At 43.1% G+C, this 15,299-nt stretch overlaps 1 protein-coding gene across 1 annotated transcript in view; it reads right to left on the bottom strand.

Moving 5' to 3' along the window:
* Window positions 1-933: 933 nt before the first annotated feature.
* The window catches only part of XKR4 (XK related 4), a 249,808-nt gene continuing 235,442 nt past the window's right edge, over window positions 934-15,299 (bottom strand). The window contains exon 3 of the mRNA XM_054985445.1: window positions 934-1,880. Coding sequence (XP_054841420.1) covers window positions 934-1,880 — 947 coding nt within the window. The remainder of the gene's footprint in view (window positions 1,881-15,299) is intronic.

The raw sequence follows: 15,299 nt of genomic DNA, 5'->3' as shown, positions 1-15,299 counted from the left end.
TCGCAGGTCCTAAAAAGATTTAAGTCACAAGGCTATTCATCTCCTGACACCATTCTGAACATGGTCCTCGAAAGGTTCAGAATATGGAAACTACACTTGCCTCATTGATATTTTGTCCTCTCTCTCACTCTCTCTTTTTTTGCAATTGAAAATTTAATCATGATTATCATTTAATTTACAATGCTAGAACTTCTAGTTCTTGCTGTATGCTGGGGTCGTCTGCATAGAATTTCTGTAAAAAACCCCTAAACCCTGAAATTTTACTTACAATATTGTTTTCTGTTTAAAAAACGAACAGCTCTTTTGATAATAATATTCATGGTTTGCTCTCTTAGAACTTAATTAGGCTTTGGAAAAAAAACCTTAATATTCCTGTCAATAACAAAAACTTTTTTGCAAACGTTTAATGATTACCTAGATGAGTTACCAAAATGAGAGAGCTATACCTTCACAATTTCTTTTATATAAACAAAGAGTTCACATAACAGTAACGCTGCCTTTAACAAAATAAGCTATTTTTGACAAGTAAATCCCCCCTCCAATGGTTTCTTCTTTTTGTAAATAACTATGCAAACATCAATAGTTGAACTTCTCTAAAATAAAAAAGCAGTAACTGGTATGTTGATGTCACTCATTCAAACCTTTCTGTTTTAAGTAATGTGCAGTGTGCACTTGGAAAGCAATTAGAAGTCACTGAATTATCAGTCAAAACAAATCATTCTTTGAGGCTATTGTACTGCTGCTTTGTAAGTGTATTGCAGACAGACTGCAAACAGTGGATCAAATGATAATCATGATGGTAGCCAACCTAAGGACACTAGTAGAGCCTGCTGTTCTGTTGTAGAATGCAGTCAAGTTATTGCCACGGCCTTACTATTACCACTTTATTTGGATCTGTGTCACAGCACTGCTGTTCTTTTTCCAAAACTGTGTTTATAGTGTTGTTTCATATTCCAAGCGCTCCTGTATAAGGGCATCATCTTTATATTGTAGCCGTGGAGGAGCAGGGGAACATTCAAAAGCTAAAATGGCCTTTCTTAGGCTCCTGTCCAATACATGTCTCTCCCATGCTGGATACCTGTTCCTGAATAGATCAATTTTAATGACAGATTCTTCAATCCTTGGTGGTCTGGATGAAGGAGTAGAAGGTGCAGTAGGTCTCACCTGAAACACAGGCACACACCCATCTCTCTCTGTAAATTTCTGATCCCGGTCACTTGTGACACTTCTATTATTAGATATAGACCTTAATGTACTTGATGCAACTTCTGGGGGAAGAGTAAAGGCAGCTACAGAGTCCTCACAAGCACAGCTTGGTGACTGCCCAAACCTTGGTCCATTTGGATGAAAGAAGGCATAGTACATCAGCATAAAAACAATGCCTGTTAAAAAGCTGCTGAACACTACACATAGGGCTGGTATGGCAAATGCATCAGAAATCAGAGGGGCCTTGTATAGATACCAAAGAGCACTCAAGGCAGTATTTTCCAAAAGGATCACAAAATAGTAAATGAAAAGCCTACAGCGTGTCCTTCCCTCCTTGACGTTGAACCAACTAAAGATATAAATGATCCCAACAACCATATCAAAGACAATCTCTTCCCATTTAGTGATGCAGAATTCTGTTTCACAGTGGACAATCCAGAATGTCATGATACACCAGTGGAGGACGATAAAGATCCCAAAGTACAGTTGGAAAACAGAGGCAAAGAGAGCAAAAGTGATTACTCTGGCTGCAATTGTGAAGAAATGCCAGCAAAACTGAATTATTACAGCCATGTAACTGATGGGTTTCTTGTCATCACGGGAATCACGAAGAGCTTTTTGGTATGAAGCCAAAGCCCATGCCAAAGATACAAGAGATGCTGCAGCTGTAAGGCCTAGGAAGAAGACAAAAAAAGAAACAGAGTTACATGGTCAATAAAAGTAAAAGATGTATTGGTAGAGTTTATATAAGTGAGATTTAAGCAGGATGAGGCCTTTGTCTTTTAGCCTTATTATACAACTAGAATGAAACAGCACGATCGCTGGTATCAGGCTTAACAGCGAACACCTGTGGGTTTTTCTACTATTATCTTTTCAAATTGCAAGAGCCAAAGTGCACTCATACATTGTTACAATAAACAAATACAATTATAGATATGACACAGTTACATCTTCATGCATATTAGAACATTAAATTGTGTTGCAGCTTTATATTTTAAACTAATCAAAAAGGAATAAGAATGATTTATAATCACAAGTGTTAACATAATTTAAAACTGATGGAATTGAAGTTGCATTTGACTGCCTCTGAAATATTTGTCTGTCCCTAGGTAAATTACTGGCAGCTAGCACTTTCCCCAAAAGATAGGTTACTAAAAATAATGCCACATCATTTGTGCGGGGGGGGGGAGGGGGGCTCAGTCTGAATTAGGCACATGCTGGACACTTGGACACATCGTGGCCCTCACCAAAAAGGCATTGGAGATTCATGATCACTTTTTGCCATCTTACCCTCACATTTCTTATCTATTGTTGATACATCATTGATTGCATTTCTCAGGGCCGAGACATTTTTAATACAGTGGGTCAAGGATTCCTGCACCCAACTTGCTTCCCCCATAGTACAGAAGCTGAGGAGAACATCCATTTAAAACTCCATGGGGCCCAGTCTGGCTTGGGACCACAGCATGGCGGGGGGGGGAGGGGCTCCTGACTCCACCTCATGCCATTTTCCCAAGCCAAAGTGTCCTGGAGAAGACATTTCACCCTTTTCGAAGACGTGTGTACATGGAATACTAGACCCAACCCATTAAAAAAAAGTCTTGTTAGCTTGGCTTTGAGACACAGGTCAATGTAGCTGTTGGCTGTTTCCTTTTGGACAGGTGCATGTAGACCAAGGAGAAATGTCAGCAATATAAAATGAACCAGACACCAAGAGATCTGTTCACAGACCCATTCATGGTGGCTAAGATAAGCTGCAAAATAGGAAAAGCTATTTAGTGAACTCATACACTTCATTCCCAAAAGCCACTATCAGAGACAGCCGAATCCACACTTCCTTTTTGTTTCTGCGCCTTATTTATTTATTTATTTATTTATTTATTTATTTATTTATTTATTTATTTATTTATTTAACTACATTTTTAGACCGCCCTCCCCGTCAGACGGGCTCAGGGCAGTTTGACAACAAATTAAAAACAGTAAAAACATTATAAAAACATTAAAACATCGTATAAAAAACCATTAAAATTGGCGGGTGTAGAATATTAAATATTAAAATGCAGCATTGTCCTGCATGGGTGGTGGAAGGTCTTCAGTGGTATGGCCAGCGAGAGGACAGCCTAGCCCCCACCAAATGCCCGGTAGAACATCTCCATCTTGCAGGCCCGGCGGAAAGATAACAAATCCTGCCGGGCCTTAGTTTCCTCAGACAGAGAGTTCCACCAGGTCGGAGCCAGAACTGAGAAGGCCCTGGCTCTGGTAGAGGCCAGGCGGACCTCCCTGGGGCCAGGGACCATCAGAAAGTTCTTAGCGGCTGATCGAAGCGACCTCCAGGGAACATATGGGGAGAGGCGGTCCCGAAGGTATGCTGGGCCCAGTTTGCATAGGGCTTTATAGGTCAACACCAAAACCTTGAACCGGACCTGGTACTCAACAGGTAACCAGTGCAGCTGACGGAGGATAGGTGTTACATGAGCCATAACTGGTGCTCCGGCAACCACCTGTGCAGCTGCATTCTGAACCAGCTGCAGTTTCTGGATCAAGCCCAAGGGAAGCCCTGCATAGAGTGAGTTGCAGTAGTCTAATCTGGAGGTGACCGTTGCCTGGATCACTGTTGTGAGGTCATGGGTCAATAGGTAGGGGACAAGTTGTCGAGCCTGTCTTAGATAGAAGAAAGAGGATCTAACAACTGCTGCAACCTGTGCCTCCATAGACAAGGAAGCATCCAGGACCACCCCCAGGCTCCTCACTCTCGACACCGGCGTAAGCGGTGTGCTGTTCATGCAGATACTCACAAGCTTTCCCATTCCGCGTGTTCCCCGCCATCACTGCGCCACAATTGCGCCTTCCTTCCAAACCACGTGATAGTGGCAGAAATGTGTTTTCTCCCCACCTTTTTTTTTTTTTTTGCACACAGCAGAAAGGTCGGTATACCGGTAAACCAACTGTAGTGAGCAGCGGTTTGCACGGGAAAAGAAATGGTCACCGGAGCATGTGCATGTCACACAGGGACCGTTTCCCTACTGTGTCCTGCCATTTTTAAGAGTGCGAGGAGCCAAGCCGAGCAATCCTGTATTTCCAACAACGATTGTCTCCAATAAATGGCAGGTGCGGAAAACAAATATATTCCTGAAAGCTTAGGACGCAGGTGGGGGATTCTATCATGTGCGAAAGACAGAATGCATCATCTCGTGGTGTTGCGTGGCTGTGCTGCATAGTATGCCAGCCACAACCTGAGCCATCATCACAAATATCACACTCTGAGCATCCATGTTGTTAACTACTAAAAGCAGAAAACCACTCTGAGCAGCAGAATTTCCGGACAATGTCTTTAATGTGACAATCTAATTTCAAATTTGCCCACCATACCAACCAGCCAATTGTTAGAAAGTGGTCTGTGACGAGCAAAAAATGAGCCAATCAAAGATGAGGGGGAAGGTAAAAGTCAGAATATTGGTATACCGGAAAATTGACTTTTTTTTAAAAAAAGGGAAGTGACATGTGCCGTCAATTCTGACGGCAGAGGATGGAACTGCCCACTGTAACACTTTACTCAGTAGCATGTGGAGAAATGATTGTGCCATGAAGGGTGAATGTGATGATGCACAGCATGGTAGTGAAAGGAACCCGATTGCCACAACTGCGCAAGATAAGCGGATGGTGAGTGAGTGTGGATTCAGCCAGTGTCAGGCAGGGACAGGGGAGATGCAGGTACATAAATTATTGTGGACAAATTTTTAGTTCTCCCCCACCAAAGGTAGGAACTACATACCTATGATTTGATCCAACTAAGCCGTACTGTGCAGCACGGCTCCTGAGATAGCTGCTTGTATGAATTTTAAGTTATTTGCTATGGATTCACTGATTATCATTTGAATTAGTTATCCTCATTTTCAGAATCTCTTCTTTTAAAATGTTTGAACTGATTTCCAGAGTGTGTTCCTAATGCTTGATGTATTGAATTATTTAGTAACTTGTGAGTTGTAAATGTGAGTAAACATATGATCACATGCTTGATCCAAAAATTCTTGCTCTGCTCTCAAGCAATTATCTGGTCCCATACTACACATATACATGCAAATTCCAAAGATTTAGGGGTAGATCCAGGGGAGATAAGGACTTGTAGAGGGTAAGAACCTTAGCAGGTTATAATGCCGTAGGGGCTACCTTCCAAAGCAGTCATTTTCTCCAGGGGAACTGATCTTGGTAATCTGGAAATCAGTTACAATTCTAAAAGATCTCCAGATCCTGGAAGTTGGTAACTCTAGTGGGTGAGCAGGATCATGCAAGAGGTGTGACAGGCTAATAAAGCTGTTTTGAGCCCCATGTTGACTGACCAAAGCATGCAAGGCACTGAACAATCATTCCTCCTCTACCTATGTTCCATCATCTATTCCTTTCATAAAACTGTCCCCAGATCCAAGAGGAAATTGGGTTAAAAGAAAAAGTGATAGGAAGGGGGAATTTAAGGATGCAGAAGGACAAAAAAGAAAAGAAAAAAGCTTCAGAGCAGAAAGGAAAAGGAGTAAAATCACATTGTGTTGCACAAAATGAAAAGAAAATAGTAGAGAAACAGATGTCCGTAATTTTAAATCTATTTTTGTTTTTCTTTCTTTCTTAAATGAATAAAAAATATGAAACAGTTTGAATAGTAGTATGGAACACTTAACAGTCTATTGAAGAAACATCAGTTTTTTACTGAAACCCAACAATTTTCTAAGGATCAGTTCCTCAGGTTTTCTGTATGTAACCCATTCTTTTCTGCAAATGCTTGATTACTCTGATTTGGTTTATCTGTAATAGCATTTATTCTGAAACAGATTTAATGTGCATCTGGCCTATAGCTTTATAAAATAATGAAAAAGAGCCCCACAAAAGAGCCCACGAAGGCACAAATCACACCACTTTAAACAGAATGTTGCAAAGAAATTCTCACTGTAACATATCAGTATTTATGCATTAGAAATATTACATTAAAGATCACTGCAGTATGAAAATTGACTCATTGTGAGATCTTTCTAGGATAAGAATCAAAATTATATCAAACAAGTAACGGGACCTGCTAGGACGTGGGGACAAGTAATGGGACCTGCTAGGACGTCCTTTCTTTGTAAACTCCCATAGCTTCCCCTCCTTTTCTTTCTCTCCTTCCCATTCACTAGATAATCTACCTTTAACTGCCTCCTTATATTCAGTTTTCCCTGTTTCCATAAACCTGGCAGCTTCTCCTTGGGAAAAGTCAGGTTAAGTTGTGTGATTTTGGCCAAGGGGCCGGGCTAGGCCAAGCTGTGCAGTGAAGGACCTGTAAGGACTTGTGAGGGGTACATCTCTTTCCTCTGTATTCCCCTTACCACGCAATTCCCTCTTTCTTTTCATCTGGCAACCTCCATATCCTCACCTTTCCCTTCTCACCCACCCACCAATCTACACTGTATCTATCCCTTATCTTCAACTATATTTATTATTTATTTTCTTCATTTAGCCCCTACCTTTTTCCACAATGGGGACCCAAAGCAACTTACATTTCCTCCATTTTATCCTCACAACAGCCCTATAGTAATAACAGTATGAGGTAAGTTAGACTGAGAATATATGACTGGCCTAAGATCACCCTATGATCACCCTATGATCATGGCAGATGGGGATCTGAACCTAGGTCTCCCATATCCCATTATGAAACTCTAACTACTACACCACATTCATTTTCATGGGGTGGCTACTGTTGAAGAGTACCAAACAGCCAGTTCTGAGTAGCTCATGCAAGTCACATGGTAGCAAGTCATCTGGTGGTTGCTGTTGGGCCTGGCCCTGATTAAACTTCTCTTAAGGGTGAAAACAGCCCTGGAAAGGGCCCTACACCCACCCCTTGCCTTTTCCTGACAGAACCAAAGCTTGAAGGCTGGCAATTCTGTTGTGATTATCTTGCAACAACCACTGAGGGCATTCATTTCTTAGAACTACAGGTCAGCTCCTTCTGTTATTTTGGGGGTTTGCAATTCCCCATTCTTTTTAAAGATTTCAGATTTTTCTGCAAACTTGGGTTTTTTTCAGGTTTGTAGAAAGATCTGTCTTGTCTATTCATGGCTTCAGTCTCTAGATTTAAGTATCCACAGATGTGGTCATATTGAGAATTAGAATTAAACAAGTGGAGGACCTGCAAGGATTTGCGGGGGAGGGACATCTCATTCCCTCCCTCCACCATGTCCTCTTTCCCTTCGCTTCCCCCAATGCCCCTCCCCCTTTCTTGTTTCCTTCTCTCCTTCCCAACCACCTTTGTCTGCTGTCCTTTTTTTACCTTTCCCCATCCCCATCGGACAATCTTTCCCCTATGGCCCAATTGCGTGGTGCCGTCTGAGCCAGGCCCAGGTGCATGGTGGGGAGCCTTCAAGGACTTGCAGGGGGTATTTCACTTCCCCCTTGTTCTTCTCCCCGACACTATTTTCTCCCCCGCCCCCAATCCTGGCAGTCTCCATATGGTCATCTTTCCCTATGTTCTTCTTTCCTTCAAACCCACTAAATAACCTACCTTTTATCTGCCACCCATCTTTATCTATATTTATTAATTTATTTCATTTATATACTGATTTTCTCCACAATGGCGATTCAAGGCAGCTTACCTCCATATTATCCTTACAACAACCCAGAAAGGTAGGTTAGGCTGAGAATGTGTGACTAGATCAAAGTCACCCAGTGAGCTTTGACAGCAGAGTGGTGATTTCAGTCTTCCACATCCAACTCTGAAACTCTAACCACTATACCATAATGGCTTCTGTAGGGGTTGGGTACAAGCAGACAGGTATTGGTTAGTCATCCAAGTCATGGGCTATCAAGTCATTCAGTGGTTGTTTCTGGACCTGGCCTCTATGATTCCTATTTGAAAGGCCGCAACTGCTGTTGTGCAATGCCAGGTCCATTAATAATAAGACCGCAACCCTCCAGCAATATTTTGCAATGGAAGAGATGGACCTGGTGTGCGTGACTGAGACCTGGGTATGAGAATGAGAAACTGTCACCCTGAAAGAGCTAACCCCCTGCTCTGGGTTTCTCGGTCCTTCATCAGTCACGGGACAGTGGCCGGGGGTGGGGTGGGGTGGCGATGCTCGTTCGAGAGTCTTTCTCCATCAGGCCTCTCCCTACACCAAAGATTGCTGGTATTGACTGTGTGGGCCTGGTGTGGGATGCCAAGGAGAGTATAGCCATCTGTTTGGAGTACCGATCACCCAGCACACCTGCAGATGCCTGGCCTGGCCAGTTGGAGGCAGTAGCTGGCTGGGCCTTGGAGTATCCCTGGCTTTTGGTCCTGAGAGACTTCAATGTTCATACCGATGCTGCTGCCTCCTCACAGGCCATGGACCTGATAGCTTCCATGGCGGCATTAGGACTCTTCCAGTTTGTATCGGTGCCCACACATAGAGCAGGACACGCTGGACCTAATCTTTGGGGTTGGGATACAGGTGGATCTGGATGAACCTATAGTAGTGCCATGGTCAGACCACCTCATCCTGAGGGCTCATCTGGGCACCGCAACCCCCCCCCCCCTGCTTGGGCAATGACCTGATTTATGCTCGCCCATGGAGTCAAATGGATCCAACTGGATTCCAGAATGTTCTGCGGGATTCAATGCCCCCTGGCAGCTTGTTGGATGAGCTGATAGAAGACTGGAATGCCCATCTCTCTGATGCCATCGACGAGATTGCTCCCCATCGCCCTTTCCGCCCCCAACTAGAATACCTCCCTGGTATACTGAGGAGCTACGACAGATGAAACAGGAGCTGAGACGGCTAGAGAGTGTGGTGGCGACTCCATGACAAAGTGACAAGAACATCTTATAGGACATTTATGAAGGCCTATGAGGTGGCAGTGAAAGCTGCAAAGAGAGATTACTATGCAGCCTCCATTGCGTCTGCCAGTTTTTGCCCAGCACAACTTTCCAGAGTGATTTGGGCTTTAACGTCCCTTACTCATGGGACAAAAAATGTGAATTCGACAATAAGCTGAGAGGCTTTTGGAGACTATTTTGCAGATAAGATCCTGTCACTTCACCAGGACCTGTCCACCACGGTTGTTGCAGTATGTGAAGTGGAGGCCCCTTGGCCATCTTCAGGGTTGACATTAGATCAGTTCAGACCACTCTCCCAGGAAGAGGTAGACAGGGTCTTGCATGCTGTGAAACCTACCACATGCCCACTGGACCTGTGCCCATCATGGCTGGTGAAAACTGGCAGTGCTGGGATTTGGGTCCTGCTAGCTGACATCAATAATCTTTCCCTGTGTTCTGGGGTTTTCCCAGACTCATTGAAGGAGGCAGTGGTGCGCCCCTTATTAAAGAAACCATCATTGGATCCTGTTGATCCAGCCAATTACCACTCAGTTTCAAATCTTCCATTCCTGGGTAAGGTAATTGAGAGGGCGGTAGCAGGACAGTTACAGGTATATTTGGATGATGCATCTATCTTGGACCCATTCCAGTCTGGCTTCAGGCCCAGCCATGGTATGGAGACAGCTCTGGTCGCCCTCAAAGATGATCTGCGGCGGCACCTGGATCGGGGTGGGTCGGCACTGCTTATACTTTTAGATCTTACAGCAGCATTCGACACGGTCAATCATGATCTCTTGACCCACTGCCTCACCGACATAGGGATTTGTGGGACAGTCCTTCAATGGCTGAACTCCTTCCTCCACAGTCGGGGACAGAGGTTGGCACTTGGGGAACAGATGTCCACCCGCCATTCCTTGGTGTGCAGCCTCCCTCAGGGGGAAATTCTTTCCCCAATGCTATTCAACTTCTATATGCGCCCCCTTGCCCAGGTAGCCCGCAATTTTGGGCTGGGATGTCACCAGTATACGGATGACACCCAGCTCTATCTGTTGATGGATGACCAGTCTGACTTGATTCCTTGGCCAAGGGTCTTGAGGCTGTAACAGTATGGTTACATCAGAGTCGCCTGAAATTGAATCCCCTGAAGACGGAGGTTCTGTGTCTGGGTTGTGGAGCAATGGGGTTGGGGACCCGGCTCCCAGCCCTCAGTGGGATACAACTGAAGCCTTCGTTGATGGTGAGAAGCCTGGGTGTGACCTTGGATGCCACACTTTCAATGGAGGCCCAGGTCATGACCATTGCCAGGTCTGCCTTTTTTCACCTTCGACAGGCCAGGCAACTGGCACCCTATCTCTCATCTCAGGATCTGGCCACAGTAATGCATGCAACGGTCACCTCCAGGCTAGATTACTGCAACTCACTCTACACTGGGCTGCCCTTGGGCCTGACCCAGAAGCTGCAGCTGGTCCAGAATGCAGCAGCACGCGTCCTTACAGGAACACCTGCTCGAGTGCATATCCATCCTGTGCTGTGCCAGCTGCACTGGCTTCCAGTGGAGTTCCGGATCCGGTTCAAGGTGTTAACTTTGGTGTTTAAAGCCCTCCACAGACTGGGATTGGCATACCTGCGGGACTGCCTCTCCCATTATGTCCCTTGCAGGGCGCTCCGCTCTGCAGATAAACAACTCCTGGTGGTCCCCGGCCCAAGGGACATCTGGCTGGCCTCCACCAGGGCCAGGGCTTTTTCTGCTCTGGCCCCAGCCTGGTGGAACACTCTCCCACTGGAGATCTGGGCTCTGCGGGACCTATTACAGTTCCGCAGTGCCTGTAAAACGGAGATGTTCCACCAGACCTTTGGTTGAGGACCAATGGGTGTCCCCCCTTATCCTATCTAAGATCGCTACCTCTTCTATGACTACCCTTGGCTATGCGTTTTACCCACAGCTATGACCTTTTATTAGTATCCAAAGTAGTCTATGTATAATGGCACCAGAGTATTTTAATGTAAGTTTTTAAATCTGTTTTTAAAATTGACTATTAATTTATTGTGATTTAATGATGATGTGAGCCGCCCTGAGCCCATTCATGGGGAAGGTGGGATATAAGTCAAAATAAATAAACAAACAAATAAATAAATAAATTTAAAAAAGGGCCCTGCCTGCCCCTTTCTCCTGCCTTTTACTGAAAGAAACCAAGCCTGAAATACTAGCTAAACTGCTGAAGCTAAACTGCTATAGTTGTCTAGGAACAACCATTGAAGACATCTGGTTAAAGCTACAGGTGTTCCTTTTATCATTTTGTGTTTTTTACCCCCCCCCCCATATTTATATATATACATTTGAGATTTTTCTGCAAACCTGGGGCATTTTTTCAGGTGTGCAGGAAGATCAGGTGTGTAGGCATGTTTGTTCATGCCTCCAGTATCTACAGTTCAGGGCCACTTGGTTATTAATATAAAAGCTATATTGATAGTGTCTGATTTATCATGAAAGAAAGATATATTTAAGGGGATATGGGCAAAGATGTGGGTTTGAGATCTCTTATAAAAGGTTCAAAAAGATGTGAAAGACCTCTACTTGAGAATCTGAAGAGCTGCTGCCAGCCAGAGCAGATGATACTGACTTGGATAGACAAATGGTCTAACTCAGTATAAGGACACTTAATGTATTTATAATTAGGAGCCATGCATAGAACCATTACTAGACAGGAGCTGCTTGAATGGGAAGAAAATGCTGAATCAGTCATAGGTATGTAGATCATAAAGTTAGTGATCCTAGCAGGCAAAGAAACAGCAGCATATAAAATCAACACCTGGAAGAAAGTTATAAAGAAAAATATCCAATGTAAAAATATTAATTGAAAATGGTCTAGTATTTTTTCTTTTATCCTTTTATTTTTTCTACTTGTGTTTTTCATTATTCATAACTCCTTGTTTTTAATTCCTCTTTTTTCTTTGATTGGGCCTTCCTGTTTATTTGATTATATCATTGTCATGTGTGTGGATATATGAATGGTGGCTAAATATGTAGAAGGCTTTTTTTTTAAAGTCCATATTTTTAATTTGGAACAACTTTTATAGAGGATATGAAAATGCAAGGATAGTGTTGAAAGGTAGTGGAAAGGTTGGGAAATAAATGGGATGAAAATATGGTCCTTTTAACTGGAGGCACCAGGGACTGAATATGAGACCTTCTGGTCCTTTTAACTGCCCACACAGCATTTTGGAATCAATCCATGAAAAGAGAGAAGGAAGATTTTGAACAGTTTTCAGAGCATTCACAAGCAACTGCTTGCTGCTATTGTCACAATCATCCATACCTTACACCAGGGTGCCATTTGATGGCAACATGCGTAATCAGACACGTTTCCAGGAACAGCAAAAAACCTGATTAATCAGATTATTGAGCCAAAAACAAGGACTCCATAAAATGCAGGATTATAAGAAATTGTATTATGCTACTGTTCAAGTAGGAGGTTTGGGCAGTATGCCAGAAGATGCACTCAGGGAATAGGAAATGGGTAGGGTTGCCAGGTCCCCCTGGCCTCCTGGTGGGAGGTGGGGGACCCAGCACCTACCTGCTTTGTTGTTTTTTGTGCATGTGCCCCTGCTCTGCAGCAGCCCAATCCAGCCTGATTCGGGCCAGATCCAGGCTGGATCAGGCCCATGGGAGCATGCCACACTGCTCGGGAGCATGCCCCCAGGAGGCCTGTGCATGCCGCACTGGCCAGGTAAGCGGGCGCAGGGGATGGGGGGTGGGTGGGAGTGGGGGATCCCCCGCTCCCAGTGGGGAACTGGCAATCCAAGGGATGAGTGATAGGCTAGTTATGATCAGCTTCTACAGGCTGGCTTCTGACTATAAATAATACATACCCGTCTCTTCATTTAGTGACTTCACCAGGAATCCAATTAGTTCTAAGCATGTGCCAACAATGGCTACTGATTGGCTGCCTACTCTGGTGATGAATGAGGAATGCTGCTTGACTGCATAATGCAAAAGCAGCATGTAAGCCCAAAATACATTTTATTTTAATTTGTGAACTTATCAGCAATTAAACAGAATGAGGGATCCACTGGAGAGATCTGAACAGGAATTACCAAGAGGGAAATTTGACTTTCATACATGCTATTTTGATAGGATTGTAGTATAACTAGACAAGACGGGGCATCATGAGAAAGGTTTCAGATCTGTCAGACACTGCAGAACATTTTAGGACTTTCTTACTTACAGTGCAATCCTAAAGAGAGTTATACCAGTTTAAGCTCATTGAAATCAATGGGCTTAGTCTGGTGTAACTCTCTTTAGGATTGCACTAACATTCATTCCTCCCTTTTCTCTTCAAAGTGACCCAAAATGGCACACAGAAAAAAATAATTATTTTTTTAAAAAACTAGTACAGCTTAAGTTAGTTCAGGAAAGGTGTGAACCATGGTCGAAAAGCACTTGCAGTATTGCCCTTCCACCTGCACTTAATAGCCCCAGCCAAGTTTTATACTTGGAAGGGAAGGGAAACCAAAAGCCCAGCTCAGATGTTACAGCTTGTGCTAGGTACTTAAAGTAAAAGCACTAGGTTTACTTGTACCAACACTTGAATATCTATGACATAAGTATAAATGTACAGGCAGATATGTAAGGACAAAATTATTGTTACAAAAGATATTCTTTCTACAACATTATAGAATCCAACCTTCAATACTTGTGAGGATGGAAGCACAACCTAGCTCATGCTTCCATCCACACAAGGATTGACCTCTTGTCCTAAGGAACTTTTTGTACCTTAGGACATCAAATTGTACAACTTTTGTATATATAAAAGCTTTGGAGCTTTCTGTGTAGCAGAAAGAGAACACATTCCTACTCTTTTAATATATATGTTTGTTATAATGTCATGTAAACATACGCCCCATGTTTGTACCTTTTAATTAGTTTGTCTGAATAAACAGAAATTTTAAAAAAGAAGATGATGATGACATTTGAAGTACTGATAACCTTGTATGGCATTTGAAGTTAAGAGAGTGAGTTAGCCAAGCATGTGCACCCTTATGAAGTAGAACAGTTAGCTATTGTTAAGACATGATTCTAACAACCTTGTGACCTACTTGGAAGCAGGTCACAAGTAAGGAGTTTGTAACCTGCTTCTCTTTAAGGAAAGAAACTTTATGGAGTCATGTAGCTGCTTTCCTTTATTGATCTATGTGTAATGATAGATGGTATGAAGTTCTGTTGATTTAGCCAATATTAAGAATGCAGAATAATTATGTTTTAATAAAGGCTTAGAATGGAAGCAAAGATTCTGTGATAGTATTTACTTGTGTACATACCAGTAATGAACCTAAAGCATTACTAAGGTGTTATTTGTGTTTTAAGGATAAAAAATGTCAGTATAAGATTCTTCAGAAGATCTCTGTTCAGAGACTTTTGCTGGTTGTGCATATGCCATATTTTTTGGAAGGCACTCTAGCATAAAAATAGATCCAGAGGAGTTAGCCGTGTTAGTCTGTAGTAGCAAAATAGGAAAGAGTCCAGTAGCACCTAGCACGTAGCACGTAGCACGTAGCACGTAGACTAACCAACTTTACTGTAGCATAAGCTTTTGAGAATCACAGTTCTCTTCATCAGATGCATGGAGGGTAAGAAGAAACTGGTCAGATATATAGGTGGAGAGGGAATGGGGGAGTAGATGCAATCAGTAGCTTCTGATAATGGGATCAGTTGGCTTCTGATAATGAAATCAGTTACTTCTGATAATGAGATAACCCTTCATAGTTTCTATTCAATCCAAGCCTGACTGAGTCAAATTTACATATGAATTCCAATTCAGCAGCTTCCCGTTGGATTCTGTTTTTGAAAGGTTTCTGTTGAACTACAGTAACCTTTAAGTCCTTGATGGAATGTCCTGATAGATTGTTCTCCCACTGGTTTCTGGACGTTGTCATTTTTAATGTCAGATTTGTGTCCATCTGCTCTGTACATTAGACAAACTAGCCAACCTCTGCGCAAAAGAATAAATGGACACAAATGGATCCCTTTATCAGAAGCTACTGATTGCATCTACTTCTCCCTCCCCTCTCCACCTATATATCTGACCAGTTTCTTCTTACCCTTCATGCATCTGACTAAGAGAACTGTGATTCTCGAAAGCTTATGCTACAGTAAAGTTGGTTAGTCTTAAAGGTGCTACTGGACTCTTTTCTATTTAGCATAAAAATAACATAGGATGTACTTGATGAGCAGTGAACTGTGTTATAAGGTAGGCATCCCAGAAGGCTTTTCAGA

The sequence above is a fragment of the Eublepharis macularius genome, chromosome 7 (assembly GCF_028583425.1).
Source record: "Eublepharis macularius isolate TG4126 chromosome 7, MPM_Emac_v1.0, whole genome shotgun sequence".
In the NCBI taxonomy this organism is placed as follows: Eukaryota; Metazoa; Chordata; class Lepidosauria; order Squamata; family Eublepharidae; genus Eublepharis; species Eublepharis macularius.
This window is presented reverse-complemented; position numbering and strand designations above follow the sequence as displayed.